A 27,846-nucleotide genomic window follows, 5' to 3' on the forward strand; every position below is an offset into this window, starting at 1 on the left:
ATGAAAAATCAGTTCCAGCACCATGCCCTGCAAGAAAATGCCAGCCCCCATCACGCCGCAGACTCCACACCGTGAAATCAATGTGACTGTGACCATGCCCGCACAAAAAATAATTTATTGTAAATAGTTTTAAATCCTTCCCTGTGAAAGTTATTCGTTACATTCTAAAAAGTACACACACACTATGATTCATATTGGACACATAAAAAATAAAAAGGAAGACAGGAAATGCACCTATTTGGCTAGTTTGAGGAACCGGCCTCAAAATGAGACACCAGGTTACAAAAAACATATCCTCTAGTTAAATAAGAAAGCAAATTCACATTATCCAGAGTCCTGGTTCACAAAAAGACCAGGGCAAATCTAGCCCGAGACTCACACTTGGACAAGTCCCCATCCACGGCAGCCCCTCATACTGACGTCCACCTACGACCCGTTTAACTGAGATCCTGGGGCTAAGAATCTCTTGTGATAGGACCACCACACTCTCCCCTGGAAAATTCCCAGCAAAACAATTTTCCCAACGAAACAAATCCTCGGTTTCTTCATGGTAGGCCATTCTGTGTCTGCAGATGATCAATACAGTTGCTAACATTGTAGCCCCTCCTGTTAACAAATTGGCACCAAGCCTCCAACAGGTTATTTCAAACAGAGAGCTGCTCTTCCTGTTTCAAACCCTCTTCAATAGGATACACATCCAATGCCTGAAGACACTGAGTTTTAGAAGAAGACTAGTCACATGAGACAAGAAAAAGCCAGGCACCAGCGTGCACATGGTTAGCAGCCTTAACAATCCTCTGATGAAGTCTAGAAACTCTTAAAGGTCAAACCATCCCCAAGGACAGCAGTGTGTCCAAAACTCAAAACACACAGGGACCCACGTTTCCAAAGGCAGTGTTCAAGAGTCACCAGAGCTATGAGGTGATGAGAAGTAAGAAACACACACCATATTTCTGTAGCCACATGTGACCCAATAATATTGGATGATGTGCCTGAGGCTGGTTTGCTGAGACAGGCAGCTCCAGTTTATGGAATTAGACACAGAACTTCGCTGCTTTGTTGGGTAAAGTGCCTTCCTCACAGTCTTGCTCAGAGGTAGATCAAATACCACAATGGGAGTGGGAGGAGGACTTCATCAAGAGATTGGCTCAGTTGTCCCTCACCTCCTGCCTGCCCACTCTTTCCACCAGCACGGGTTGGGGGATCCTGCCTGAAAGGTCACCTTCGCCCTAAAGAGAAAGTATGCACCTGTGGGTGGAGGCAACTGGCAGTGACCCCGCACTGCAAGGCCCACCCACCTTCCCCGTCACCCCCAACCAAACAGGCTTCCTGCCTTTGCCAAGACTAGACCCCGCGAGGGGAGCTCACAGAGCTGGACACAGAGTCCAGACTTCAGAAATGCAGAGTCAGGAGAAAAAGGATGGTCTCCACCCCTCCAGGCATTGCCAGGCCTTCTGTGGTAATTTTCAGGATCTTCTCTGGAAAACAATGTAAATTCTCTCTTCCCCAAACTCAGTGGAGCACTGCCTTTGGACACACACCAACATCCTCCCTTCATTCTGAAAAGAGAAGACAGACAAATGGAAGTCACTAATTTTTTAAAATCATGATTATTTTAAAGATTTATTCTTTCATTTTGTTTCACTGGGTTTCAATATAAACTATTCTGCAAAATTGAAATGCCTGTAAATTCTTAACAGAGTTAATTTTCTTTTCAGTCAATATATAAACATACATGCACACCTCTGAACGCTTTTCAGAAAGCAAATAACACAATGGTCATTTGTTTTGGCATAATTCATGATAAATAACATTTTGATGAGGTCTGTTGGGTGCCGAGGACATTCAATATTCAGTCCTTCTTCATAATCTCACTACTAACCTCTAAATTTTCAGTTTGTTAAAACATATACAGTAGCTTCCGAGAAAGTCTGCTGAGGGAAATGGTGTGGACCTGGCCTGACTGAGGAGAAGACATCTGTGCAAGGACCTAGGGACACCACACAGACAGCCCATGCTCTACCACAGGGTCCTCGTGGTTGACATTATGGGCTGGATGATTCTGCGTAATAGAGAGCTGTCCTATGCTTCATACGATGTGCAGAAGCCTCCCTGCTCTCCACCCACAAAATGCTAGCATCTCACGTACACACCCAGTCTTGAGGACTACAAATGTCTCCAGATGTTGCCAAATACCCCAGGGGTGCGGTGGGGGTGCAAAACTGCCCCACTTGGAAAGTAGTGGTCCTTGGCTAAATGTTCCAAGTTTCCTGGAGAATCTATAAACAACCCAAATCATATTCCTTGATACCAAGTAGTCCTTTCAAGGACAGAACTCACACATGGGTTCCTCTACCAGCAGGCAGCTCATCGGTTCACCACAAAAATGTGCAAGCAAGTTTCACTCTTCTCTCCGCCTACAAGTTCTTCTCCTCTTTTCTCTCACACAAATCTGGTGTTTGCTTAGTTTCTCATTTAGTCTACAAATTGACTCCTTCCCATATGAGAACACAGCACAAAATAACGAACTCAGGTCAAGATGTTTAAAATTAACTCATGCTGCCATTTTAAATTTGTAAAACAGAGCTCCCCTCCTCATTCCTGGGCCTCCAAACATCCATGAGGTGAAGTAGCACAAAAAAAAAAAAAAAACAGGGGAAGAGGGAGGTGAGATCTAGTCCAACAATTCCCTGAACATTGAGGGCTTTGTGCTGCATGAAATTAGTCTGACAGAGGGAGACAATTGTTGCATCATCTCACGGGTGGACTCGAGAAAAAACAAACTCCTAGAAAAAGAGATTGGACTGGTTGTGGGGCAGGGGGTGGGGGAGCTGGGTGAAGGTGGTCAAAAGGCACAAACTTCCAGTTATAACATAAATAAGTTCTGTGGATGTAGTGTATAAAGTGATGGCTGGTGTTACCATTGCTGTTTGGTACAGCTGAAAGTTGTCAATCCTAAAAGTTCTGAGTATGTGGAAAATTTTTTAATTTCTTAAGTCATCGCTCTTCCATTATCAACAACAGCCAAACTATGGAGAGTCTAAATGTCTATCGATGGATGAATGGACAAAAATGATGCGCTATATACAATGGAATATTATGCGGCCATGAAAAAGAAGGCAATCTTGCCATTTGTTAACGACATGGATGGAGCTAGAGGGTATTAGGCCAAGTGAAATACGTCAGTCAGAGAAAGACAAATATCATATGATCTCACTCATATGTGGAATTTAAGAAAAAAAAAACAGATGAACATATGGGAAGGAGAAAAAAGAGAGGGAAGCAAACCATAAGAGACTCTTAATGACAGAGAACAAACTGAGGGTTGATGGAGGGAGGTAAGGGAATGGGCTAGATGGGTGATGGGTCTTCAGGAGGGCACTTGTGATAAGCACTGGGTATTATATGTCAGTGATGAGTCACTGATTCTACTCCTGACACAAAGATTGGCTGGTTAACTAACTAGAATTTAAATTAAAAAAAAAAAAAAAGAATCATTGTTCTTTGCAAAACTGGAATATTATCTCTGTATAAAACTACCTGCCAGGCTCACCACTAATTGTCCAGATGACCACGGTGCGGGGTAGGGGTGGTTACTGGAGGGGGAGGTTAACTCTCAGGTCCACACTGCATATGAACATGGAAGACTGGCCTAAGGGTCTCACCGGGCCCCTCCCAGGATCCTCTACCTCTCCTGCCTATCCCTGCCTGAGCGTATCCCCTCCCTTGGCCTGTCTGCCTTTTCTAGGTCTGTCTTCTTCCTTCCACATTTCCCAAATGGTGACAGTGTCCTCTTCCATTTGACTGATACTCATAGTCCTGAAGTTACCAAATAGCTCAAATATTTCACAAGCATGTTCTAGAAAGTGGACATCGGGTCATAGAAACACTCTCTCCCCCAAAGCAGAAATGTCTCAGAGGAACAGTAAAACCTCCTATTTAGCTCTCGGATACATTCCTGGGGCCCGATGCCGCGTCAGGGCCTGGGCAAATGTCTCCAGGGCCATCTGCTCAAGGTCTTCTCAAGGTCTTCTTGAGTTCTCCCCGGGTTCACAGGCCACCTGCCTTTCCGAACCCCATAATCTATTCAACGTTTTCTCACCATCCTCCTCTACCTTCCTCACCTACATTTGGAAAAAGCTGGTAACCACCCTAGGACAGAGGGGGCTCAGGAAATCAAGACCAGTCACAACACAGCAGCTGCCACCACACCCAGCTCAGGCAGAAGCACCTCCCCTCTCTCACCTCTTTACACAGGAGGGGGCCGAAGGGCTCACTTGCTTTCTTTTCTTCCTTCTTTTTCTCTCTGGCCTGCCTTCCTTCCTTCTTTCCTTCCTTCTCCCTCAGCCCCTCCCTCTTTCCTTCCTTCTTTTCTTTCTTCCTAAAATTCCTGTAAGGGGAGGTGTAACCTCTTCACTTTACAGATACATGCCCTCCATCTGACCCACAGGCACGATTTATTAATTGATCTGTGAGGAAAAAAAATTTATTCCCAGCAAACTAAGATTTGGCCTTCTGAACATCATCCTTTCTATCTATTTGGGAAAAATAAAGGTTTCAGAACGGCTTTATATAACTCTTTGCCTTCTTAGACAAGGATTAGCCTACTTTCACTTCCCATCATAAATAAGTGTCACTATAAAAACTCCTTCTTCACATGATGTGGTAACCGGGGTGTTTTCCAATCTCTCAGGTCTATCTTCCGATGTGAGGCCAGCTGGCACTGTGCCTGTTGCTAACCCATCCCCTGACTGGTCTTTTTCATTCATTCAACTAGCATTTACTACTACTAGTGTAAGAAGAGTATTTCTGATGGATCATGGATGACGGAATATCAGAGACGGTTGGCATCAGCGGCGGCTGACATGCCTCTCCCAGTGAGGAATCAGGGTGAGGCACGAGGCCAGACACCCAGCCAAAGTTCTCCTGCAGACGCAAGGGAGGCACCTGTCTGAAGCTTGTCACATTTGCCCAGGCCCTGAAGCTTGTTTTGCGTGAAGTCTTAAAAGTTCTCAGATTCTAACAAGCCGGGTGTCCTCCAGGCTTATTCTAACAAGCGGGGTGTCCTCCAGGCTTATTATATGATGTGCCAATTTTCTCAGTGCTCTCTTGGTTTCAAAAGTAGGTGGGTGACTTTACAATACCTTTCTAAAGAAAGAGGCTGCTTTGCCTTGTTCTGCCCTCTACTAATGTAACAGACTCAGTGGCCTTCAACATAAAAAAAGATGGGTTCCCCATGTTGGGATCATTATTTGTTTCAAATTCAATACTTACTTCTCTTGTGAAACCAAGATACTTCCATGGAGCTTATAAATGATATTGCCAAGCTTCAAATGTGGGTGAACAGCAACAAGGAAACATTTAGTCATCCTCATCTTTACAATTTAATTGCTTTTTTTCCCCCCGCAAACACTCTGTCGGCTTGTGGAGGGCAGGGGCTGTGTGACCTCTACAGAGCGCAAATCTCACCAGCGCAGGCAGCAAACCCCACCCAGCTGCCCTCAGTCTGGCTCACGTGCTGACACCACAACCCACTGTCCTGACTTCCCCCACTTACCATAGAGCAAGAGGGATGCTGGGTCCAGTCCCAAAGTCTCACAGCCAGACACTCCCTGATCATGCAGATTCTGTAGTAAAACGCCCCGCACCAACTCCTTATTCATCCTGTACTTCATAAAACCGTCATCTTCCGAAGGAACCCCAAATTGCAGGTGGAAGGCTACCGTGGCATTTTCACCGCTGAAAGGCACGCCAAACAGAGAAGCCACAAAGATCAACAGAATCCCACTGCAACTCAGGAGACGGACTCATGTGGGACCATATTTGTAGTTCCTCGTGTTCTTTCAGGACAAAATAACAAAGCGTACACTGTTCTAGGAGAAGCTTTTTCTGTAGTTTCCTCACAGAAAGTTGAGGTGACCCTAACTTCTTCCTTCCACCTAAAACGCAGCCTCTAGGAGTCCACCAGAAGAGGCCACTGAAGGGAGAGTCACGACCCAGCTATTGTCAAGGAAGATCCAAGGCTGGCCCACCACTGGCCCCAATGTCAGCCTTTTGCTCTCCCCCACTCCCCTTCCCCAGGGCAGGAAAGCCTATTGTCCTCTGTATTCCCTGCTCCTCTCCCTGCCCAGACAAGCGACCGTCAGAGCTGTTGGGTTCAACCAGTTCACTCCTTAACCTATAAAATGTTTAAGGCAGGACGCAGCCCTCCCTACAACACGCTCCTTGGAGAACTCCTGAACTCCCACAGACCTTCCTGTGTAGCAGCAGCAAATCAGATCCCCCTGGTTTGTCTCTAGAGTGAGAAACTTGTTCTGTCCCATTTCCACCTTCCGAGCCTCTCAGTTTTGCAACTCTCAATAAAGGGACCTAAGGAAAAGGAGTTTTCATCTTCCCAGAACATATTTTTCATTTCCAAAATAAAAATAATCATAGGGCTATCCTCAGTTAATTAGCAGCTTATACTGTTCTTTAAATGCTAGCTCAGCATTTAGGTGTTTCAAAGCTATCCTGTTACTTTGGTTCAAGGAGGCCCAGATCAAAAGCCAGCAATAAAATAATTAAGAAATGACCACATCTGACAATCCCCCTGAAGTGGTTTTTTAAAGACTGGACACACTCCCAGAAGCCAGAATCAGGCCCCTGTTCCTGCTAAGGACAGGGAACGAGCTCCCTCTTGTGGCCGGAGGTCACATAGGCCAATATTCTGGTCAATGGGGGGCCGACAGTCCCTTTGAGCTCTGCGACAGCCAAGCCCTTGGTCAAAGCCTGCCTTTCCAATGAACAATATACCACCAAGACTCTGGAGAGATTCTCGGATTACGGTTGCATCCACAAGGAGGCTGGAAATGTAGGTTCACACTGTTAGCAGGTGTCCTCATTTTGTCCTTGTGCTCCACCTTCCATTTACGGCTGCCCATGGTCGCCGTCTAGACGCGCAGCCACCCTGTACTTCCACAGGTGGGTGGCCGAAGGCTCAGGCTGCCTTATGGAAATGACCGGAGGCTGACTTCCAGAAGACAGGCCAGAAGGTGAACGACAGGGCTGCCCTGCCTAACCCAGTCCCGCTAGCCCAACCTAATCCCCACTGTGTCTGGTCACCCACCGAGGGAGTTCACATTACGGCTAGATTTTGAGGGGAAAGGGGGGATTTTCAAGAAAACAGAGAACCCAACAGGCTTTGCCTCGGCTGCCCACCATTAGAGTGGGCCCGGCAGCTGATGAACCAATGGGCATTTTGACAGGTTCCTGTAGTGAGATGGCTGAGGCAGAACGGAGGTCCATATGCCCTGGGGACACAAACCCAGCCGCCAGGGGTCTAGCTGTCTCCTATCCTCTAGCAGCAGCACATTTTGTGGGGGCAATGGCTTTTGCTTCTCAACTCAACATTGTTAAAACTCTACCTGCACCTCTTAACATGAAACAAAATCCTTCCTGTACAGAGCTTCCTCTATCCCAAATTCTAAAACCCTTTGATTTTTCTTTTAAATAACTTTTAAAAACAAATTCTCTAACATTAAGTCCTCAGCTTTCTAGCCATGTTTGACTCAATTTTCGGAGGTTTTCTCCCCCCATGTCAATCCCAACCCATTATGCAATCCCACCTCCCCTGGACCCATAATATGGGGCTGGATTCTTGGAAAGACCCTTCTGGTTGAACGTCTTCCCTTTCTCAGCTCTGTCTTGAAATTGCACATTGGGGCAAGTACACCGAGGAAACTGTGTTGGGCTTTTTTTTATTGGCAATTTAATACCAGTAATTTGTGACTAAAATGAGCAATGTCAGAGACATTACCATAAGGGAACATGCACAGTGGGGGGTCCATAAAAAGGATGAAGAGTGTTGTTGCCAAGGCAACCCGCCATTGTAGGCAGTTTCAGACTTCAGGGCCCTTTCAGTCCCATCCCACTGGGCTACTGCTGCTTTCCATGCTTCCTCTCTCAGATATATAAAGATCATGGTCTGGGAAATGTATAGTTTGGGAGGAGGGACTGCAATCCAATACTATCTTTGATGGACACAGTTAAAAGGTATTTTAGGAATAACAAATAATAAAGCTTTGTCATGTAAATCTTGTCCTAACAGTACAAAAAGACAATCAAATGACTCCTCAACACATATATACCTTTGATCTAAGTTCTATAGACAGAGACAAAAACATTTAAGATTAAGAGATGTAAAAAGAAAAATCATATGCATATGTATAAGCTACACATATTTAGTATGTAAAGTCTGGGTGGTAAATACGCATATAAAAAAATCACACCAAACCATTGATGGCAGTCCATTCATTCAGCAGAAGGGAGTGAAACGTATTCTGTGTATGGAATTGACTGGAACCTCCAGCATCCAGGGGTAGTAAGCTGGGGCAGAAGGTAGGGAGAAGGTAGACTTTTCCTGTACGCATGTCTTTACATTTTTAATTTTATACAAGGAGCATGGACTCCTGTATTATGTTCCTCAAAAGCAAAAGCTAGTGTATGAATTATATCATTTACAGCACATCAAGATCTGAGAACTGTTTTGGTTTTTTTTTTTCAAGCAAGCTCCATGTCCAGCATAGAGTCCAATGTGGGGCTTGAACTCGTGATGTAGAAATCAAGATAATGGAGACCTAAGCTGAGATGAAGAGTCAGAAGCCTAACTGACAGAGCCACGCAGCCACTCTCTGAGATCTCTTTCTAGTCCTACCCCTAGCTTATCTGAGCATCTGCTGTGAAACAGGAATGGTTTACCTGGGACTGGCTTTTCCTCTCTTCCTTGTGACCTTGTTGCGGCATTTGATTAATCTGGGCTTCACTCTGCTCCTTTGTAAAATCAGGGAGTGGAGCTAGTGGGTGTCCAAAGACCCTTCCAAAGCCAACAATCTGTGATTCTATCATCAGATCCTTCTGTGCTCTGAGACTCAAAAGTCCTTCTAGATAAACGGTGATGGGGGTCGCGTCCGAGGGAAAGAGATCAACATGGAAGGCTCCACACTCTTACCTGAAGTCCGTCATTTCCACTGAAGTAAAACAATGGCTCAGCGATGGGGATGACGCGTACACGTGGGTCAGCTAAAACAAACAGCAACACATTAAACAACCACACGCATCACAGATGGATTATCTTGCATATCACGTGACAAAGCAAAACCATTCATAGACAGAGATTCCAAGCTAGCTCGGAATTCACTTATTCGGAAGCTCTGAATGGAGAAATAGGAAGGTGTGGGTCTTACCTATCCCAACAAAAACTCAACGTTCATTTAAAAGAACCTCATTTCTAAGGAGCAGGTGAGCAGGCTGAGAGTTTCGACATCTCTCCCATGTCGTGTGGACACCTGCAGCCTTTGTGGTGAGCATGGTCACCATAGACCCTGGAGCCCCCACAGACTCTGAGGACCCTGGGAAGGAGACAACACTGAAGTAGCTTGGAAGGCAGCACAACAGGCCCCTCACGACCTGGCCCTTCACCAGACAAGGGCTTGTTCTCTCCTTTCCATGAAGCTTCGTCGTAGGGAGACATGGCCATGGAAGCCCCGGGTGTGGCACTTTCCCCAATGAAGGGACGGAGGGGGGCTGGCCTGTAATTGCAGAGTTCTTATTGTATGCATCAGATTCTGCAGGCACACACCAACAATGACACCTGTGTACCCAGGTTTCACACCCACATGTTCTACCATAGTTAGTTCAGCCTTCTACTCCAAGAAACAATGCAAAACTAAAGCTACTCCTACACACTATTTTTCCTCATTTTTCTCCCCCCTCCCTGACACTAGCCATGGTCCTGAAGTTGGCACGTATTCTTTTCATGCAGGTTTTTATAAATGTAATACCCCCTCATGTAATCACAACAACTCATAGTTTGTGTTTTTATTCAAATAAAAGGTGCCATATTCTGCATTCTTCTGTGGCTTGCTTTTTTTTTTTTTTTCACCCAAAATTACATTTGATAGTTGCTCACAACAGTACGTCGAGACGGAGGTCATTCAGGCTGACTCCTAACTACTGCAGAGATCCTATGAAATGATTACACCAACTTTTCCATTCCCCTACTCTGGTGATGTGCAGCATTTTCAATTTTCTCTTATCACAAACTATGTCCAAGTCATCTTCCGGGAACATTTCTGTGCCTCTCTTCTGATACTGTGACAGTTTCTCTTGAGTATGTGCAGACAAATGGGATCACTGGGTCCAAGTGTGGGTGCATCTCCAATCCACCTAAATCTTGCCAAATTGTTACCTCAGCACTTGGCAGTGTTCCATTTCCCACAGCCTTGCTGGCACTTCGTGTTGCCAGATTTTTAAAAAATTACTACCAATTTAAGGAGTATAAAATTGTTTTACATTGTTTCAATTTGCATTATTATAAGTGGGGTTGAGTATCCTTTCAGATGTGTTGATGAACTCCTTTGGGATTTTTCACCTTTGATTTGCCTCTTGGTTTCCTATCTTTCTCTCAGGTTGTCTATTCCTTGGTATCTGTATTTTCTGTATCTGAAGTGTTTGGTGTTATATTCTGGACACTAGCTGCTCTTCTGTTACCGGTCTCTTCTTGTCTTTGATTAACCTTTTCATCACCTTTTGGAGGTGGGAATCCTAGCCTGGGAGGACTTGAGGACAAGTAGTTGAATGCACTTACATTGCACTTTTGTGAAACTAGCATTTGAAGGTTAAATGCCTTGGTCTTCTGCACACAGCTTCTAGCATAAATAAGGAGGACTGCTCTTGGATTTGACTACACCCTCTGCCAGGGACCCAGCTCAAGGGCTGGAGTGAGCCCACTGCCAGGCTGACTCCTGCCTCGGCTGCTGTCAGTCAGACTTAAAGGTGTTTTGGAAGGTTCAGTGGCTTCCAGTGACACCGTGGTGCTGAGGTGAGTGGCCCAGCTGCACCCATGACGGCTCAGTGCCCTCTCACCCCAATGAGTAGCAAGCAGCAGACACACCCCAAAAAGCAGTGCCTGAGGGCACCTCTGCTCATTTTGTTTCCCGCCCAATTCCAAACAGAATCTCAAGGAGCTTCCATTCCCACAGTACACTCCCACTGAATTCACCTGGTGACAATTCAGTCCCTTCAAGGTGGAGCAGAGGGGCTCAGAGGACCTACAGTAAGTACGCTTTCAATCTTGTATTTTTGCTGTGATTCTTATAAGAACCTGACATAGAGGCATTACCACCCCTTCCCTTCTTACTAATAAAGAAAACAGCATGCGGAAAGTGTATGAAACCTGCTCAAGGTCACTCTGCTCATAAGGAATTCAGTCCTAGGGGTTATAAACACTAAAACCCACTTTCTTTACATTGGAGGATGAAGTGAGAAGGAAAGTGCCCTGAATATCAAAGAGGAAAGAAGCAGAAAGTGGTAAGAACTTTAGGGAAAAAAATGACTGAGTCATCTTATAGTTTTTGAGCCCCCGAGAAAAGAACCCTGCCAGAGGCAATGCAGGAATAAGAAAGTGGCTCTCACAGGGCTGCTGAGAATATCGGGGAGGAGGAGGAGGAGGATGTTATAGATGGGATTTATTTTCCCAAGCACTTCCCTACATACACACACATACACACATATACATACACACACGCACACATACACACATACGTACATGTGTGTACATGCACACAGATATATACATACGTACATTTGCATACATAAACAAATGTGTTATGGCAGGGGTGATGTCCTTCCAACCTTCTCTATTCCCATTCTCCTCTCCTTCTTTAACCTTTAGGGTCTAGTATTGTTTTGCACATAGTCCTAGTCTCTCAGGGAAAAAAAAAAAATTTAAGCTAAAATTTAACATTAAGAGCTGGAATGACAAACCAGATCACTTTCAGTGTCCACTCTGATTCTTTTCAGTGACACGGTCCCCTGCTGTCTTTGAGACATGTCCACATACCTGGGAACAGCTAACCACACTACTATGGGCCCAAAGACATGAAAAGGGGGTCTTCTCTCCCCTAGCTCTGGAGTCCTACGCCGTGCCTACAAGGTTGGATGCACACTGAGCTAGGCACCCGTTGAGTTGACTACCGGAGTTGGACAGAGTGGCTAATTTGAGACCATATCTTCCTGGCATTAGCAAAGGAGTGATTGTTAACGCCTCCATCAAGCACATGGGCCAGGGTAACACAATCCGCAGCTAACCTAACCGACTGGTTTAGCAGAGCAAGTGCCCCAGTAGGAAGAGAAAACTGGCAGTGGAATAAGGGAAGGGCTAGGAAAACTGTTTAGAAGAGAGGTGGGGTGGAGGTGGCGTAAGCCTGGTGGTGGGTATTAAGGAGGGCACATATTGCATGGAGCACTGGGTGTAGTTAGTGCATAAACAATGAATTTTGGAACACTGGAAAAGAAATAAAATAAAATAAATTTTAAAAACAAAACAAAATACAATGGGAAGGGTATGTGCTATGGTGAGTGCTGTGAAGTGTGTAAACCTGGAAATTCACATACCTGTACCCCTGGGGCTAATAATACATTATATGTTAATTTAAAAAAATTTAAAAATTTAAAACAAAACAAAGGATTTCACACTTAACTATTAAAAAAAAAAAAAAAGGCAAGACAATAATGCAAAAGCGAGGACATGTGTTCCACCATCCACTCCCATTTACCTTCCATATCCAGAAATTCTAGAAGTTGGCCTGAGTGAATGAAAGAAAGGGGCTCCTGACCCGACAGTAAGACTAATATCCCTAAGTTCTCACTTCTGTTTCTGAATATATTTGGTTGGGATCCCAGAGGGCAGAATCTTTGTCCCCTCTCTGGGCCTTAACTTTTATAATCTGTAAACTAGGCCATTCTTTAAAAAAAAAAAATGTTGTACAGAGTTCTTTATATGCATCCCAAAGGCGCCTGTGGATATACAGGGAAAGTGTAGCGATTTCCATTTATCAGAGAAGGAAGCAGCTCGAACAGGCCTGTGCACTTGCCTCAGGGATCATGCCATGCCTTGTTCCTTTGCCACTCCACACCGATGAGCTAAAAATACCTACAGGATCTGCTCCTGTCAGGCTCTGAGCAAGAGATAGGGCTCTACAGTGAATGATTAACCTCCACTCCCCTTTGACATAAAGAATTCAGTCTGGAACACGTGACATGTGTGAATGTTAAATCATCTCATTTCTGCTCAGCAAATGCAAAACCCTGGGATGAAAAAAGCAATCAAGAGGGAAAAGGCAAGAGGCTATTCACTCAGCAACTTGCTCCGGAAGCAGGTGAAAAAAAGAGGAAAAGGGGCTCACAGGTAAGATTTAAACACGGAAAAGGAGGAGGAAGAAACGCCCAATAATCATCCCAGAACACAAACCCCTGTGACCAAAGCCGCAATCAAATAACACGCCTCTGGGTGTCCAGAAACTAACTCCGGGGTGACCGAGATGGACTTGACTCCTGGCGAAGCTTTCATAGGAATCAGGTGGAAACCAGAAGGTGACTCACACCAGTCCACCTGTCAGCTGCAGAGAAGGCTATAAGAGATGGCAGGCTGGTCTTGCTTAGACCCTTACCAAATACTTTTCTGGGTCTGGCTGTGAACCCAACCAGCCCTCATGCAGAAGCTGCATGCCCTCATCTTGCACCAAGGGCACTGTCCTACATTTCCTGCTCTAAGAATGAAGCCACCATCTACCCATTCACCTACCAGGAGCCTGGAGTCATATTCTCCCGCATCCCCACATGCAATCAGCCATAAAGTCCCCTTGAGTGAGAAGACCTCTTAAATCTTGCTGGAATCTTCCTTATCCACCGTGCCATTGCCCTGGGTCAAAGCCCCCCATCTATCACTGGAACTACTGCTGTACCTTCTAACTAAGCTCTCAGCCTCCAGTGTTTCTCCACGACCACCAGGAAGGGCTAACGTGAATAGCTGACCATGTCAACAAGATGAAAATGTTTCAGTGCCTTACCAAAGAGTAGGAAAACCTTCATGCCTCACCCCCGAAAGGACCCACCGCACAGTAGGCAAGAGGCAACTGGAAACTGCAGGACAGATCCCCTAGTATTACCAAGAACACTCCTACCTCATATTTTAAGACTCATCCTGAGTATCACCTCCTGCAAGACGCCCTCCAAGCTTCCAGCCACACCTCAGGTAGTGTAGATGACCCTCCTTTGAGCTTGAGAAATATTCTGTATGCTTCTCCTCTAGAGAAGTAGATAGTAGAATATATCCCACTGTCTAGAACTATCTATCCACGTCCTCTCCTGCCACTGAGCCCCACTGATGGCCCAGACTCTGTGACTGTGACTTTCGGCACACCAGCAGTCCCCCATGACATAACAGGTCGAATCAAACTTAAGACCAGAGTGAGGGAACCCAGCACTGTCCTCCAGGACGCATTTTGCTGGAGGGCAGGGCTCCTTTCTGACGCTTGGCACCACAGAAAATCCATTTCTAAGCATCAGTTTCTGCCAAAATGCAGACAAAGAATGCAAGCCTGAAGTTACTTACGTAATCATTTGAAGAGCCCACATTCTACTGTTAAGAACTCTGTAAACAATGCTTATGATATAATTACCCTCTCCATGAGCAGGTGAGGCCATTCTTCCTCAGCAGCGCACTCCTCCGGAATCTTGAGCACGACCAAGAAGGTTTTATTTGATGATAACTCAAGTATTTCATTTTCATCTTCATCAATGTAAGTTACTAAAGGGCGGAGGGAGACAAAAAGTAAAAGTAAAGTAAACACATGCTTAAAATAACAATTTGTTCCACTGGCTTCTAGAAATGACACTGAACATTCATCAGGGATAAAGACTAGACACAGGAAGCAAGGACAGGCAGAAATGTTCTATCTTCTTGGAGATACCACATAAAGACAGGAGCCAGCCTCCATTATGATAAAACTTGTTCGTTTTATACCATCCGAGCTCCCAGATTCCACTGAATACCAGTGGGAGGGAGTGGGAAGAACGTGAATATCTTGGTTGAACGGAACCTGCAGCCTTAGCTATGTCCACAGGTATCTGTCAAGGCAGGCGCTGGGCTAGGCTCCAGGAGTGAACAATGGGTGATGGGGGCCAGGGACTGGGAGCAAGGAACTTCAGTGAATCACCCCAGTTCCAGGCTATCAAAGACCCTGAGGAGGAAGAGACATCATGGATCAGAACCAAATGGGGACGTGGGGACTAGACATAAGCACGTGAGCCATGTCCAGACATCTCCTGGAAGACGGAGGATGGGCAGGGAAGCCACCACCACTCTGTCCCACAGGAGAGAAATGTTGACACACTCTTTTCTTTTCTTTTCTTTTCTTTTTTTTTTAACACTCTCTGTTTATAGAAGGGAAACCAAGCTGCACTCAGAGCCCTAGGGCTGGAGGGCTTTGCATTCCTGGCACCGTGAGTTCTGTGTGGCTGCTGGTGCTCTAATGATGGTGAGCTAATTGATTTTTAAGCAGTTAAAGCTAAAGGAAAAACACACAAGGCCAGGAGCCAGGAGCTAGAAGCTGGCACTCGTGGTAGCAGCTCTGCTCCCCTGGCTCTCCGGTGGCCTCCCCGCCAGGCCCACACAGGAACCACCTCTCCAGCCCTGAGAAAGGCGTGGGTGGCCGAACCAGGAGCTCACCTTGCCCCTAGCCTTGACTCTCAGACCTCATGCTTCAGACAGAACACAAGCAGCCTCTCTGGCTGGACTTAGAAAAGGCCCTCAGTGTTTGATAGAAAGGCAGATGTAAAGCACTAAGAATCCTAGTACTTATTCCCTGGGAAGTATGAGGAGAAAGGGAACATGCAGAACAGAATTCCCAGAGCCTGAGATGACCAGTTCATAGGGGCCGGCTCAAGGCTGGACCCCGGCTGGCCTATGGGAGCCTGGATCTGGGGAGGGTTCCCTCCATGAGGGCATGGAGGGCATGGTACCTGTTGGTACCTCCTGTTGGTACAAACTATGTAGCTTAAACTGACCACCGTGCCTTCCGGGGATCTGGAATTTTAGCATGTGTCGGGCAGAGGCTGCCTCCTGGACCAACCCAGGAAAACGCTGGGCCCTTAGCCTCTGATGAGCTTCCCCGGTAGACAACACTTCTCACGTGTTGTTACATCTCATTGCTGTGGCAGTTAAGGGGGTCCTCAAGTTTGTGCCTGGTTTCCTCTAGATTTTGCTTTATTTCATTTTGCTATGATAAATCACAAGTGATGAGATTTGACATGGGGTCCGGGAGCAATTGGTCAAGAAAGAATTCTTGATACTTTTTCGGTGTACAAAGGGTGGCTTAATTAAAGCAGGGGGACAGGACCCAGGTGCCCTGGGGTTGTGAGGAGCAGTTCACGAGATACTTTTAAGTTGGGAGGGGTAGAGACAAAGGAAGTTTCCAAAAGGATTTTCATACCTCAAAGAGGACTTCAGGGATCCTGGAGGCCTATCAAGCTTAGGTGTTTTTTGTTTGTTTGTTTTGTTTTGTTTTGTTTCCTCTAGAAAGGCATTAACTTAAAGACACTTGGGAGTTCCTGGAGGGGTGTCTTACTCTGCCTTGAGTCAAGTATTTGTCAACAGGCTGCAAGTTTGAAGGAATTTAATTTTATCTACATTTCCTTTTGCCTTTGTTCCCCACATCAATAATCATCTCTATGACAATATGCTGAGTCCCATGAATTCTCCCAGCAATTCCCTGCATCTAGGAGGGATCCTGAGCACCTCAAACACAGGGAATTATCCCCTGCACCCTTATTTGTTGTAAGTCGTGATATGATTTCCTCTGACAATAAGTTATGTCTTCATAGCTGAAACCTTGCCAAGTACAGGAAATTGTAGCAAAACAAGAAAAAAAAATACTAATAATCCTTTAATCAACAAGTTTCCCTCACATTTTATGTTATATATTTTAAGCCTTGGGGTGCCTGGGTGGCCCAATCGGTCAAGTGTCTGCTTTCTGCTCGGGCCGTGATCCCAGGGTCTTGGAACCCATGGGTAAGGAGTGAGCAGGAGGCAAGACCCAAGTGCAGACCTCTATTCCTAGAAGTCCGCCAATGAAAAAAGAGAAAGAGAATAAACATTTCTAAAATGTCGTAGCAAGATTCTGATGGAAGAAGGTTTTGAAGGACAAACAATGCTAGCACATTTCAAGAGGCCCAAGTTGAGAAAAGCCTGAGGATGCTTAGTGAGATGTGGACAGATTTGATGGTCCATGGGTCAGGAGAAGCTGGGGAGGCTCCTGTGGAGAACACGGGTGAAGACATTGGTCCTGGGAAGGTGGAGAAACCTATGAGAGTGGAGGGCAAGAGAAACAGGGGACAACATAGTGAAATTTCAAGGACCAGGGCCTACAGATTTGCTACTAAGTTCCTGTCCCCAAAAACCTTGCTAGTTTACAACTTGCGAATGCTGTCTGCTGAGGATTTTCCCATGAGTCACCCTACACTAGGAGCATTGCCTTGTGCAACACGTCTGCCTGCCAACATGCCGTGACAGTTCGGCTCTTCCACCCAAGGCAAAGACAAAGCAACCTATTCAACACATGGCACTTCTAACGTCCCTGCTTACATCTCAGGACCATAGCGCTCCTACTCACGGAAACACCTGTATGGAAAGACAGTAAAGAAGTCAGGCAGAAAGCTGTAATGTTGGAGAATATCACATAAGCGTCCTTAGAGTGCTAAATCTGATCACCTTTAAGTTCCATCTCTAAGTATCCATCTGCTTGTCACCCTTTGGCTTGCATAATACTTAAAATTCTTTGCTCCATCCAACAAGACTTTCATTAGTAGCATGTTACTCGGGTCTCTCTCTTCCCCTGGTTGGGGTAACTCAGTGAGAAAAGCAGAACCCCTGAAGATGCTTAACTGATCTTCTAAATTGTCCAGAAAGAAGATGACTTTGAGAGAGAATGAAAGAGAAAAGAAAGCTCTTTTACCATTTATTTACATCAAGGAATTTATGCTTCTTTAGGGAGAAGAAGAGACTCCATCATTATCTTTTCCCTGAAGTATGGAGACAAAACCAAGCCTCCAGACCCAACCGGATTCCCTGGGCTCTGTTCCCCAGATTGGCCACTTTAAAAAGATTTCATTGTCTGCCATGTGTGTATACAGCCCCGGCTCCATGCCTGGAGCTCAGCCACGATCCCGGAGTTGCCATCACCTGAACGGCATGTCAAGGACAAAGTGACGGGAGACCCGCCCCAGATGCAGGCAATAAAGTCTGTACAGTCTGTAGAAAATTAACAGTAATAAAACAGACCACAGCTGACAGTAGTTCTTAACAATGTCAGTGACAAGATATACCTCCGTGCTGAACACCCCACCCTGGGTACCCCACTGTCCCCTCCTCAATGCATTACCCCTTCTACACTGGGACCTGTTGATTGTCCACATCTGTGTGCACTCCAGCTCCACAGCTATTAACATCTCTGCCTCTGAACCTCGATCTGCTTGTTCCAGAGCCTGGTGACAGGAGACTGAGGAGCTGGCGGGGTGGCGGGCGGGGTGGGACGACGGAGGAAAAAGGGCGAAGGTAGCTCCTGAGGAACCTAGCTTCTTAACAAAGCCAGCGCTACATGCAGCCTTTGACTCTGTCAACCCTGCGCTTTTCCAGACAGCAGTGTTTTCCCCCACAGCACCCAGAAGTTCTGTGAATTCGGTTCCTATCGCCAGCTTGGCCACGAGGCAATGCCCAATTACTGCACATGCTCATCCCACAGCTACCTACTGAGCCACTCTGGGTGAGGAGCCCTGTCCCTGCCCCTTTCACCCAAGGCATTTCCCCCAGCCCACACTGCCCAGACCCCTGAGGGCTGAGGTGCCAAGTGAAATCAAAGTATTTCTCAGATTTAAAAAATATGAAAGTGTGCAAATCTCTGTACAGAATTAACATTTAAAAATACAATTTTTTAGTTATTTATTTGAGAGAGACAGTGAATGAAAGAGAGAGAGTGGGGGTGTGGGGAGAGGGAGAGGGCGAAGCAGACTCTCCACTGAGCAGGGAGCGCAACATGGGGCTCGATCTCAGGCCCCTGGGATCATGACTGGGACTGAAGGCAGATGCTTAACTGACTGAGCCACCCAGGTGCCCCTGAAAATACAAATTTTACAACAACATTGAAAGTGAAGTTTGCACTACAAGCATTACAGAGAGTTCTTCCCTGAATATTTTCCGATGAACTCTCATGTCCCTTGAGAAACAATGGAAGGAGAGTGAATCCCTTCCTCTACAGATTGCTGTTGGGCAGCTGAAGAGGTCGGATGATTTTTGAGAATGGAAGACAGCTCTTGGGTCTTGAGCTTTAGAATCCCTAACATTAAACCAACTGGATCTGCCGCATGCTCCACTGTTCTAGGCTCCAGAGGCCAACAGACAAATCAGCCAATGTTCAGGAGAGCACCACCTAATTGTGATGGGACAAGTTTGCATGGCTCAACTTCAGTTTCAACATCCACGTGTGGGAGTTGATGGGAAGAGAGCGTATGAAAGCTCACACTAAAACTCCTACCCTCCGCGCGTCGGAGGAGGTGCAGCACCTCTTATCAACGTCTTCCTAACTCGAAACCAGCCTGTGGCCTCCATGGATCACCGTCCCACCTCAACTATACCCGAAGTAATTAAGCAAATAAGGCGCCTGCCTGAAAAACTCACATGCTGGCGGTTGGCACATACCATCAGATTTCCCTGTTCTTTCAGGGACTTGAGACAGGAGAGGAAGAGGCTGGGAGAAGGAACAGGAAGTGAAAAGCAAATGTAGTTTCTGAAGAAAACTCCCAGGACCCCTTCTGGAGAGACTCTGGGACTCCTCATTCAAGACTGGGTTCATTAAGAAGAATCTGATTCAACCCAAATCCATGCAGAGACCAGGTCGCCCTCAAGAGTATCCCAACTCCAGAAGAAAAACCCTACCCCTGCAATAACGCTAATTACAAATAAAAACAATTTTCTTTTTTCTTGTTTTAAAACTGAAATGACTGCCCACTGGAGGGTGCTCTATTTATGTATCATGAAAAAATTTAAAAAGCTTTAAAATGGCATGGAGGGTTGTATCATGCAGTCATTTTTTAAAAAGTGCCACAAATAACTTTTAGTGGATTGGCAAATGGTCTCAATATAGCCTTAAAAATCCTAAAGGTAGGGACACCAGGGTGGCTCAGTGGGTTAAAGTCTCTGCCTTCCGCTCAGGTCATGATCCCAGGGTCCTGGGATCAAGCCCTGCATCTGGCTCTATGCTCAGCAGGGAGCCTTCTTCCCCCTCTCTCTCTGCCTGCCTCTCTGCCTACTTGTGATCTGTCTGTCAAAAAAATAAATAAAATCTTTAAAAATCCTAAAGGTAGGCTCCAAAATGATTAAAAAACAATGATCGGGGTGCCTGCGTAGTTCAGTCAGTTAAGCATCCGACTCTTGATTTCAGCTCAGGTCATGATGGCAGGGTGGTGAGATCGAGCACCACAAAGGGTTCCACACTGGGCGTGGAGCCGGCTTAGGATTCTCGCTCCCTCTCCCTCTGCTTCTCCACCCACCCACCTTGGCACATGGTCATGCTCTCTCTCTCTAAAAAAAATTAATAAATAAAATTATATATATATTTTATATATATATACACACACACACATATATATAAAAAATAAAATACAATCACATCTCAAATTATTTTTAAAATACAAGTAAGAAAAAGAAGAAAGTATAGTGAAATATTAATAATTTGGATGTGTTTTATGGGTAACTGAACACGTATTATTTTTAAATTCATAATAAATAATAAAAATAAGGGCACTTGGGTGGCTCAGTCAGTTAAGTGTCTGCCTTTGGCTCAGGTCACCATCCTAGGGTTCTGGGATCGAGCCCAGCATTGGGCTCCCTGCTCTGCAGAGAACTGGCTTCTCCCTCTCCCTCTGCTGCTCCCTTTGCTTGTGCTCGTTCTCACTCTCTCCCTCAAATAAATAAGATTTTTTTAAAAACTTTTTTTATTTTAAAAAATAAATAAATAGGAAATAAAATAATATATGTAAATTACATAGTTAGCACCATGTATGGTTTTGGTCTGTAAACACATACAACACAAATATAAGAGTTATTTCCAAAATAAGTTAAAATAATGACAGCATATAGAGACATGATTCTACAAAGTTTTTAAGACGCTTTCAAATGAGCTATTCATTATTCATCATTATAATAATGTACTGGGTATATCAGATGAAGTGCAATAATTATTTTACGAAACAAATGATAAAAAATTTCAACTAAACAGGTGTAGAGAAGCAATAAAATATAAATTAGTGTCTAAGTAAGTTAAGTTAAGAAATTTTCAGGATCTGGTGGTCCGAGTTTAAAGTAAAACACTGGTCTCTATACTTCAGTCAAAACTTACTAAACAAAGAAATGAAATAAAACAAAGAACCACAGGATAGCTACCATCTGCACAACAATCCCAAGCCCGTTTGCAATTCATATTATAAGTAATGAAATAGCAATGAGCACATCTTCCGTACCAATGGAAGTCCTACACAAGCATTAAACAAGGTCTTAAAATGCATCAACTTAGTCCTGTTTAAATCACTCTTACCTCCAATAACACATAAGCTTATGATGATGACTATAATGAGACCTAGGAAAACAGAGGCGATGACCATCCACAGTTTGCACTCTCCAATCAATTTCTTATTACAGGAACTCCAAGGGCTCTCCTCCTTCTCCTGGAAGGCAGAGGGATACTGTGAGGCAGTCACTGGTTTCCAGAAGCACTTCCATACTCTCGCGAAGGCAGCAGGATCCTGCCCTCTCCAGGCCACACTTCACGGAGTCAGGTTTACAAAGAGGCAGAATGGAACCTCAAAGAAGGGGGCGGGCACCTGGGTGACTCAGTGGGTTAAAGCATCTGCCTTTGGCTCTGGTCATGATCTCAGGGTCCTGGGATCGAGCCCTGCATCAGGCTCTCTGCTCAGCAGGGAACCTGCTTCCCATCTCCCTCTCTCTGCCTGCCTCTCTGCCTACTTGTGATCTCTGTCTGTCAAATAAATAAATAAAATCTTAAAAAAAAAAAAAAAAAAGTTGGCAGTGGCGGGGGGATGTGCGGTTCCTGAGTGGCTCAGGTGGTCGACTCAGGTAATGGTCTCAGGGTCCTAGGATCAAGCCCTGCATTGGGCTCTCTCTCTCATAAATAAATTTAAAAAAAAATTTTTTTTTTTTAATGAGGGGGAAAATACCCTAGAGGCTCTGAGGTGGGGAGGTGGGGGCAAAGCAAGACTTTGGAGGATGGACAGAGAAAGGCAGATGGACAGAGCAACCTCAATGCTGAGTCATAACCAGGCTGGCCAAGAGAATCCTCTGCCCGCGTGGGTTCCAAAAGGAAGTCATGGTCGTTAAGATTAGAGACAGTGAAAGGTCGGAGCATCCTTGGGAGGGTTTTCAGTGCCGCCAGAGCAGTCTGCACTTAAATGGGTGTGTGCTGGGGAACTGTGAAAGGTTCTGGAGCACAAGAGCTGAGTTGAAGATGAAGAGAAAAACGATGTATGGTTTACAGTGGGCATGCCAAGGACAAGCAAAGAGACTCCTGCTGGGCCCTGTGCTACATAATTAGGGCCTGGGAAGGGAAATGAAAGGAAGGATGGGAGCGACACCAGGAAGCAGGCTGCAGTGGCTGTAGTGAGGCCACAACTTGGTCACTTGGTTGGTTGCTGACACCATTTCCTTTCAGTCAAATGGTCCTGCAAGGGAGGCACTAGCCCGTCTCCAAGATGCTGCCAGAGAGAGCAGGCAGGACGGATGCCTGCTGCGGTTCACGGCAAAGCTGGCACCTGCTGTCCACAGCTCCCCCCACCCCCATCCCGCGTCACAGCGCAGAGCTCCAGGCTATGAGCGTGCCTGGCTGTCGTGGGGTGTCTCCGCTGGGCCACCCCCTGTCCCCTGCCCCTACAGGCTTCTGGGACTCTGTCCTTGTTTCCCACAGAGCCGTCAGGGAATTCTCACACAGAGACCATGGATTCCAATGGGGGGACAAGTGTGGTTCTGTCCCCGCATTCCCTTCCTATACCTAAGGGCAATGACTGCCTCATTCAGCAAGTTCCAGAAGCTCCCTAGCCCCAACATCTTCAACTGTAAAAGTAATAGATCTGGCTCCCAGGGCTGTTATAAAGACTAGAGACTGTGGGCATGAAGCGCTTGCTACACAGAGGTTAGGCACCCCACACATGGGAGCCATCGTTCTCCAGGCCCACAGAGCAGCGCCTGGTCGACGTTCTCTCCCTCATGCTTGTGGTGATGGCCACCAGAGAAGGGAATCGTTCACTTCAGGACGACAGTTCAGATGGGCTCCGTGAGAGGTTCCCAAGCCTGGCAGCATGTCCAAATCAGCTAAGGAGAAATTTAAACCGCGCACACCTAGGCCCTCCATGGACATGGGAGACCAGATTGTAGCGGAGGTGGGGGTAGGCCCCAGCCAGCCTGTAATATTTTTTTATTATTATTCATTTGAGAGACAGAGAGAGAGCATGAGTTGGGGGGAAGGAGGCAGGGACAGAGGGTGAGGGAGAAACAGACTGGACATGGGGCTCGATCCCAAAACCCCGAGATCATGACCTAAGTTGAAGGCAGATGCCTAACTGACCTAGCTACCCAGGTGTTTCCCCCACTCCACTAAACCCCCCTCCCCAGTGTGTAATTTTGAGCCACCCCGAGTGAATCAGTTGCTTTATCAGGGTTGAGACCTGTTCTGAAGCCTTGTCACTCTCTCCAGGAGCCAGATCAGATCTCTCCTCTTGCTGAGACCTCCCTGCCATGTCAATCATGGAGAGATCCTCCAGAACATGAGCTGTCCACACAGCTCATTTGTCCCTGCTTTGTCTGGTTTCAAATATAAACAGATACCAGCCTATCTTCCAAGGTAAACTGAAACCAGAGAGAAGGAGGGGTGTCTCTTAAACTTCCTCATTCTTTTATCCCACGTTTGTGCCTCAGTCAGGTATTAGGCTCTTAATACACTGTAGAAGGTTCTAGAACTTTTAAGAAGGTACTTGGAAAAATTCTAGAGTAGAGGTCACACTTTGGAGACCCTGAATATATACTTTACACTGACTCTTCTGGTTGGGTGTGAGGGGAGCAGTAAAAGAAACATCTGGACAGAAGAAAATGCTTTTGAGCTAAGTGTGTTTCTGGAGTCCAAGGACAGAGCCATCTCTCACCCCAACTGAAGACTGAAAACTCCAAAGCCACCAAAACCAAGGGCTCAATAAGGCACATGGAAAATCCCAGGACAAGGAATCTTCAACTTCTCAGGGGACAGAAAGAGATCTTCCCACTTACAGAGTTCCTGAGAACAAAATGACTTCATGCCATTTTCAAACCTGATACAAGAAGCAGTCGGGACCATAAGACTGGTACAAAATGAAAGGGGCTAGAATCTCAGATAAGCCACAAAACAAGGGTCAGTGAATTTGGCCTCTTGTGCCTTCACTTATGATTTCCCTTAGAAATAATAAATTAGGACCCTGGTGCTATGAGGAGACCATTACTCTGACTTCCTAGGGAGAGTTACCTCATAAGCACACAGCCCTTGCCTATAAGAAAAGTCTCTTCCTGTCCAGCCCGATGCTGCCAACATACAGCCTGGCTCCTTCATTGTCTCCCATCAGACCTACGGGAGAGACACTATCCTGAGCTAAATTAACCTTCACAGACTTTAAGTCATTGTGAAATAGTCTACCAGCTTCCTCTCAACCCAAGAATAAATTAACAGTGCTTCTCCGCTCCTTGCACATTAGAATCAACCAAGAAATTTGTATTTTTTAGAAGTTTCCCCCAGGAGATTCCACTGTACCCTGAATGGGAAGAGCCTCTGATACAGTAGGTATATGCCACCTGTGCTGAGACTCCCCTAAAAACCCAGGACACAGGACACATTGCCTCCTTCACCAGCACCTTCTTTCTCTCAGGCCCAAATTCCAGGTCACGGGGAGCAGCCACAGACAGGTTTTTCTACAGAGTGCTTTCCAGAGATTTTTGCAAACTACATCTTATAGTCGACGATTGCATTATATGGCTGGAGAATTTTCGTGGCTTTCCTCTGAACAGGCTCCCAGATAGTCGCATCCCCCTTCAGATAAGGATCTAAATTCACGACCTAAGACCCTGCACAATGGCAGGACTCATTCTCATTCTCATTCTCTCTCTCTCTCTCTCTCTCGTAAATACAGAAAGCTTTTCTTCCCTTTGGCTCTCCTAGGACCAGATATGATATACATCTGGAAATTTTTTTTTAGCACGTAGGAAAATCTGTACTTTGTCATCTCATTGCGGGATTTAATCCACTTGTCCACCCACAGAAAATCCAGCTGCTGCTTGATCTAAATTCTGAGAAATGCATAGCAATGGGGCTAATTTCCCTCAAGCTCCTGGCCTAGAACAAGCAAGGGAAAGAAGTTTTTTCTACTGCGTTTGTAGACTCGCCCACATCCGCCCTTCCAACTAGGAAGTCAGCCATGAGGTGGGGTGTCCTCTTCCCAACAGTCTCAAACTGGGCCTGGAGCCTGCTTGAGATTCTTTCTCCCCTTCTCTCTCTGCCCCTCCCCCTACTGCTTACAGGTGCACGTGTTCTCTCTCGCTCTCAAGAAATAAATAAATAAATAAATATTTATAAAAGATAAAATATGCCTCAACTTATTCTATGTAACCAAAGAGAATGATTAATACATTTGGATGAAAATGCTCTTAGCGTTTGTTTTGTTTTGTTTTGTTTATGCTCTTAGCATTAAATGAGGGTGTTTCTCTCTTTCTCTCTCTCTCTCTCTTTTTAAATGTTTCCTGTTCAAATATTTGAATGCCCTCCAAGTGCTCACATACCCTTTACCTTCAGGCCATTCTGTCACTCCCCATAATTTTTCTATTTGGTGACCTACAAAGCTAATTTATAAGGAAGTCCAGGCTATCAGTGTAGAGCTGGCTGATGAGGAAATAATTAGAACATGAAAGAGCCGTCTCTTCTGGGCAGGTACTAAACAATTATAAAATACTGATGCCCTACATGCGTGTGGCATGTTTTTCTACTCAACTGTTTTCAGAAAGGCATTCCCAGGCCTCCCAGAGAAGCTCAGTTAACCACATTAACGACCATTTGACTGCAGACCTTAGCACCTTGCCACAAGGTACACCTTCTAGTGGTGAAACTGTCATCAAAAACTCCTATGTCTAGATTCAGTCCCAGAAGTCACTGGTATGTCCTGGGTCTATCTAACATGAAGCAAGTATTCTCCAATCCACTCTGAGATCCTGCCTTGGAGGACTGACACAGCCAGCCCACAGAGAACAGACCATCTTCCTCCAACCTTCATTCTTCTGTGGTGTTCATCTCTCACTCAAACATGAAGTCCCAAATCACTCTCCAAAGTACCTATAGGTCCTTAGACGAGCAAACTTTATAGTGTTTCCAGGAATCGATCCCAAAGCAAAAGCAATGCTTTTCCCTTTTGGTGTCCTTGCTTATCCCTGAAATCAACAGGCCAAGAGTCAAAGGGGTGGAAGTGGAGAGGTGGGACCTAGAAAGGTCAGGTTGGAGCCATATATATATAGAGAGAGAGAGAGAGAGAGAGAGCTCCAAGCACCCTGTAAACCTCAAGCCAGCACTAGGGGTTAATCAGATGGCTGTGAATTCAAAGTCTCTGCTGTTTTACAACCATTTAATGAGAATGAATAATGTTCCCATCTCTGCCAGGGCTGGACCAGAAAAGAGCTCAGCCTAAGCACCACCATGACTTCCTTTAGAGATTGAGAGGAGGGAAAGCGAAGGAGGCATCGTGTAGTTCTTTGGGACAAAAACTTTGAAATTACTTCCCATCAACGGAGCAGAGCAAATCCACTCGCCTCTCCAGGTCTCTTTTCCTACCAAATCAAAAGGCCTGATCAGTAAAGGACAGAAAGTAAGTGTGTGTGTGTGTGTGTGTGTGTGTGTGTGTCTGAGAATGTGAAGCGGGACAGGGGATGATGAGCATTGGGTGAGGGTTAGCGGGGGACGGTGGCAGGTGGCTGGAAGTGGCAAGGCAGCAAAGCTAAGGCAAGGAGATTCTGGAGAAAGAGCGACGACTCCATCTAATCACTCTAGTTCTTCCTCCCTTCTTGAAACAGAAAAAAACTTCATTTAAAGTTACAGAACTTATGAAAACCACCTCTATCCCCGGGGATTTGCTCTGAAGAGGGGAGCCGCACACCTCCGCGCCAGGGTTCCTCCAGTTCCTTGGAGATCAGAGGGATGGAGAGGTCTCAGGGGCTCTGGCGGGCTCAGGCGGACGCGCACTCCCGCGGACGCGCACTCCCACGTCCGCTCCATTCCGAAGATTCCAGGACGCGCCAGCGCTCTGCGTCCGCGACGCGCGGAGAGTTGGCTGGAACCCCGCAACTCTGAGGGTGCCAGGCCCGGGCCCTGGCCGGCAGCCCGGCTCGGAGTCCGCTCTCGGACACCGCCCGCCGCGGGGCCAAGCAGGCCTTACCTGGGCTGGGCAGGGCTCCTCCACCGAAAGAGGGATGACCTGGACGGTTCCATTGAGAGGCTTCTGCTCGTCGGGCTGCCCTCCTCCGAGCGCCAGGAGCTCCAGGTCTTCCCGCGGCGACGGGGATCTGGCTCCTTCCATGGACAGGCAGAGGAGCGCTGAGCGGCCCGCGGGCAGCAGGGCGGACACACGCAAGGGTGCAGAGTGCAGAGCGGACTCCCGAGCGGCTCGCTCTCCGCCCCCCGCGGGCGCGGCGCCGGCGACCTCGGGCGGCGGGCGGGGCGGGGCGGGGCGGCGCTGGCGCTGGGGAGGCGCCCCAGGCCCCTGCGGGGTAGAGCCGCCGCGCCTACTGTGGGCTCGCGAGCGGAGCAGAGGAGGGCTGTTTTTCTGGTTTGTTCAGGGCGCTGCCGGCGCGGCCTTTCCCACTTCGCGCAGATCCGGAGCAGAAGCGGAGCCGAGGGCCCGGCCGGG

At 46.5% G+C, this 27,846-nt stretch overlaps 1 protein-coding gene across 1 annotated transcript; it reads right to left on the reverse strand.

Moving 5' to 3' along the window:
* Window positions 1-97: 97 nt before the first annotated feature.
* Window positions 98-27,617, reverse strand: C2H3orf52 (chromosome 2 C3orf52 homolog). The gene is made up of 6 exons (XM_059391985.1): window positions 27,376-27,617; window positions 21,465-21,594; window positions 14,499-14,626; window positions 8,987-9,057; window positions 5,558-5,739; window positions 98-1,559 (listed from the first exon to the last, which is right to left on the reverse strand). Exons 1-6 carry the CDS (start codon window positions 27,514-27,516, stop codon window positions 1,555-1,557), a joined length of 657 nt encoding a protein of 218 aa, XP_059247968.1. The 5' UTR covers window positions 27,517-27,617; the 3' UTR covers window positions 98-1,554.
* Window positions 27,618-27,846: the final 229 nt, after the last annotated feature.

This window comes from Mustela nigripes, chromosome 2 (genome assembly GCF_022355385.1).
Source record: "Mustela nigripes isolate SB6536 chromosome 2, MUSNIG.SB6536, whole genome shotgun sequence".
In the NCBI taxonomy this organism is placed as follows: Eukaryota; Metazoa; Chordata; class Mammalia; order Carnivora; family Mustelidae; genus Mustela; species Mustela nigripes.

Coding starts and splice junctions, on each gene's coding strand:
- C2H3orf52 (XM_059391985.1), bottom strand. CDS start 27,516: ATGGAAGGAGCCAGATCCCCGTCGCCGCGGGAAGACCTGGAGCTCCTG. Junction 9,058..14,498: donor CTCACCTGCTCATGGAGAGG/GTAATTATATCA, acceptor TGTTTGTTTTAG/CTGACCCACGTGTACGCGTC. Junction 5,740..8,986: donor GTGGAAATGACGGACTTCAG/GTAAGAGTGTGG, acceptor CGTGCCTTTCAG/CGGTGAAAATGCCACGGTAG.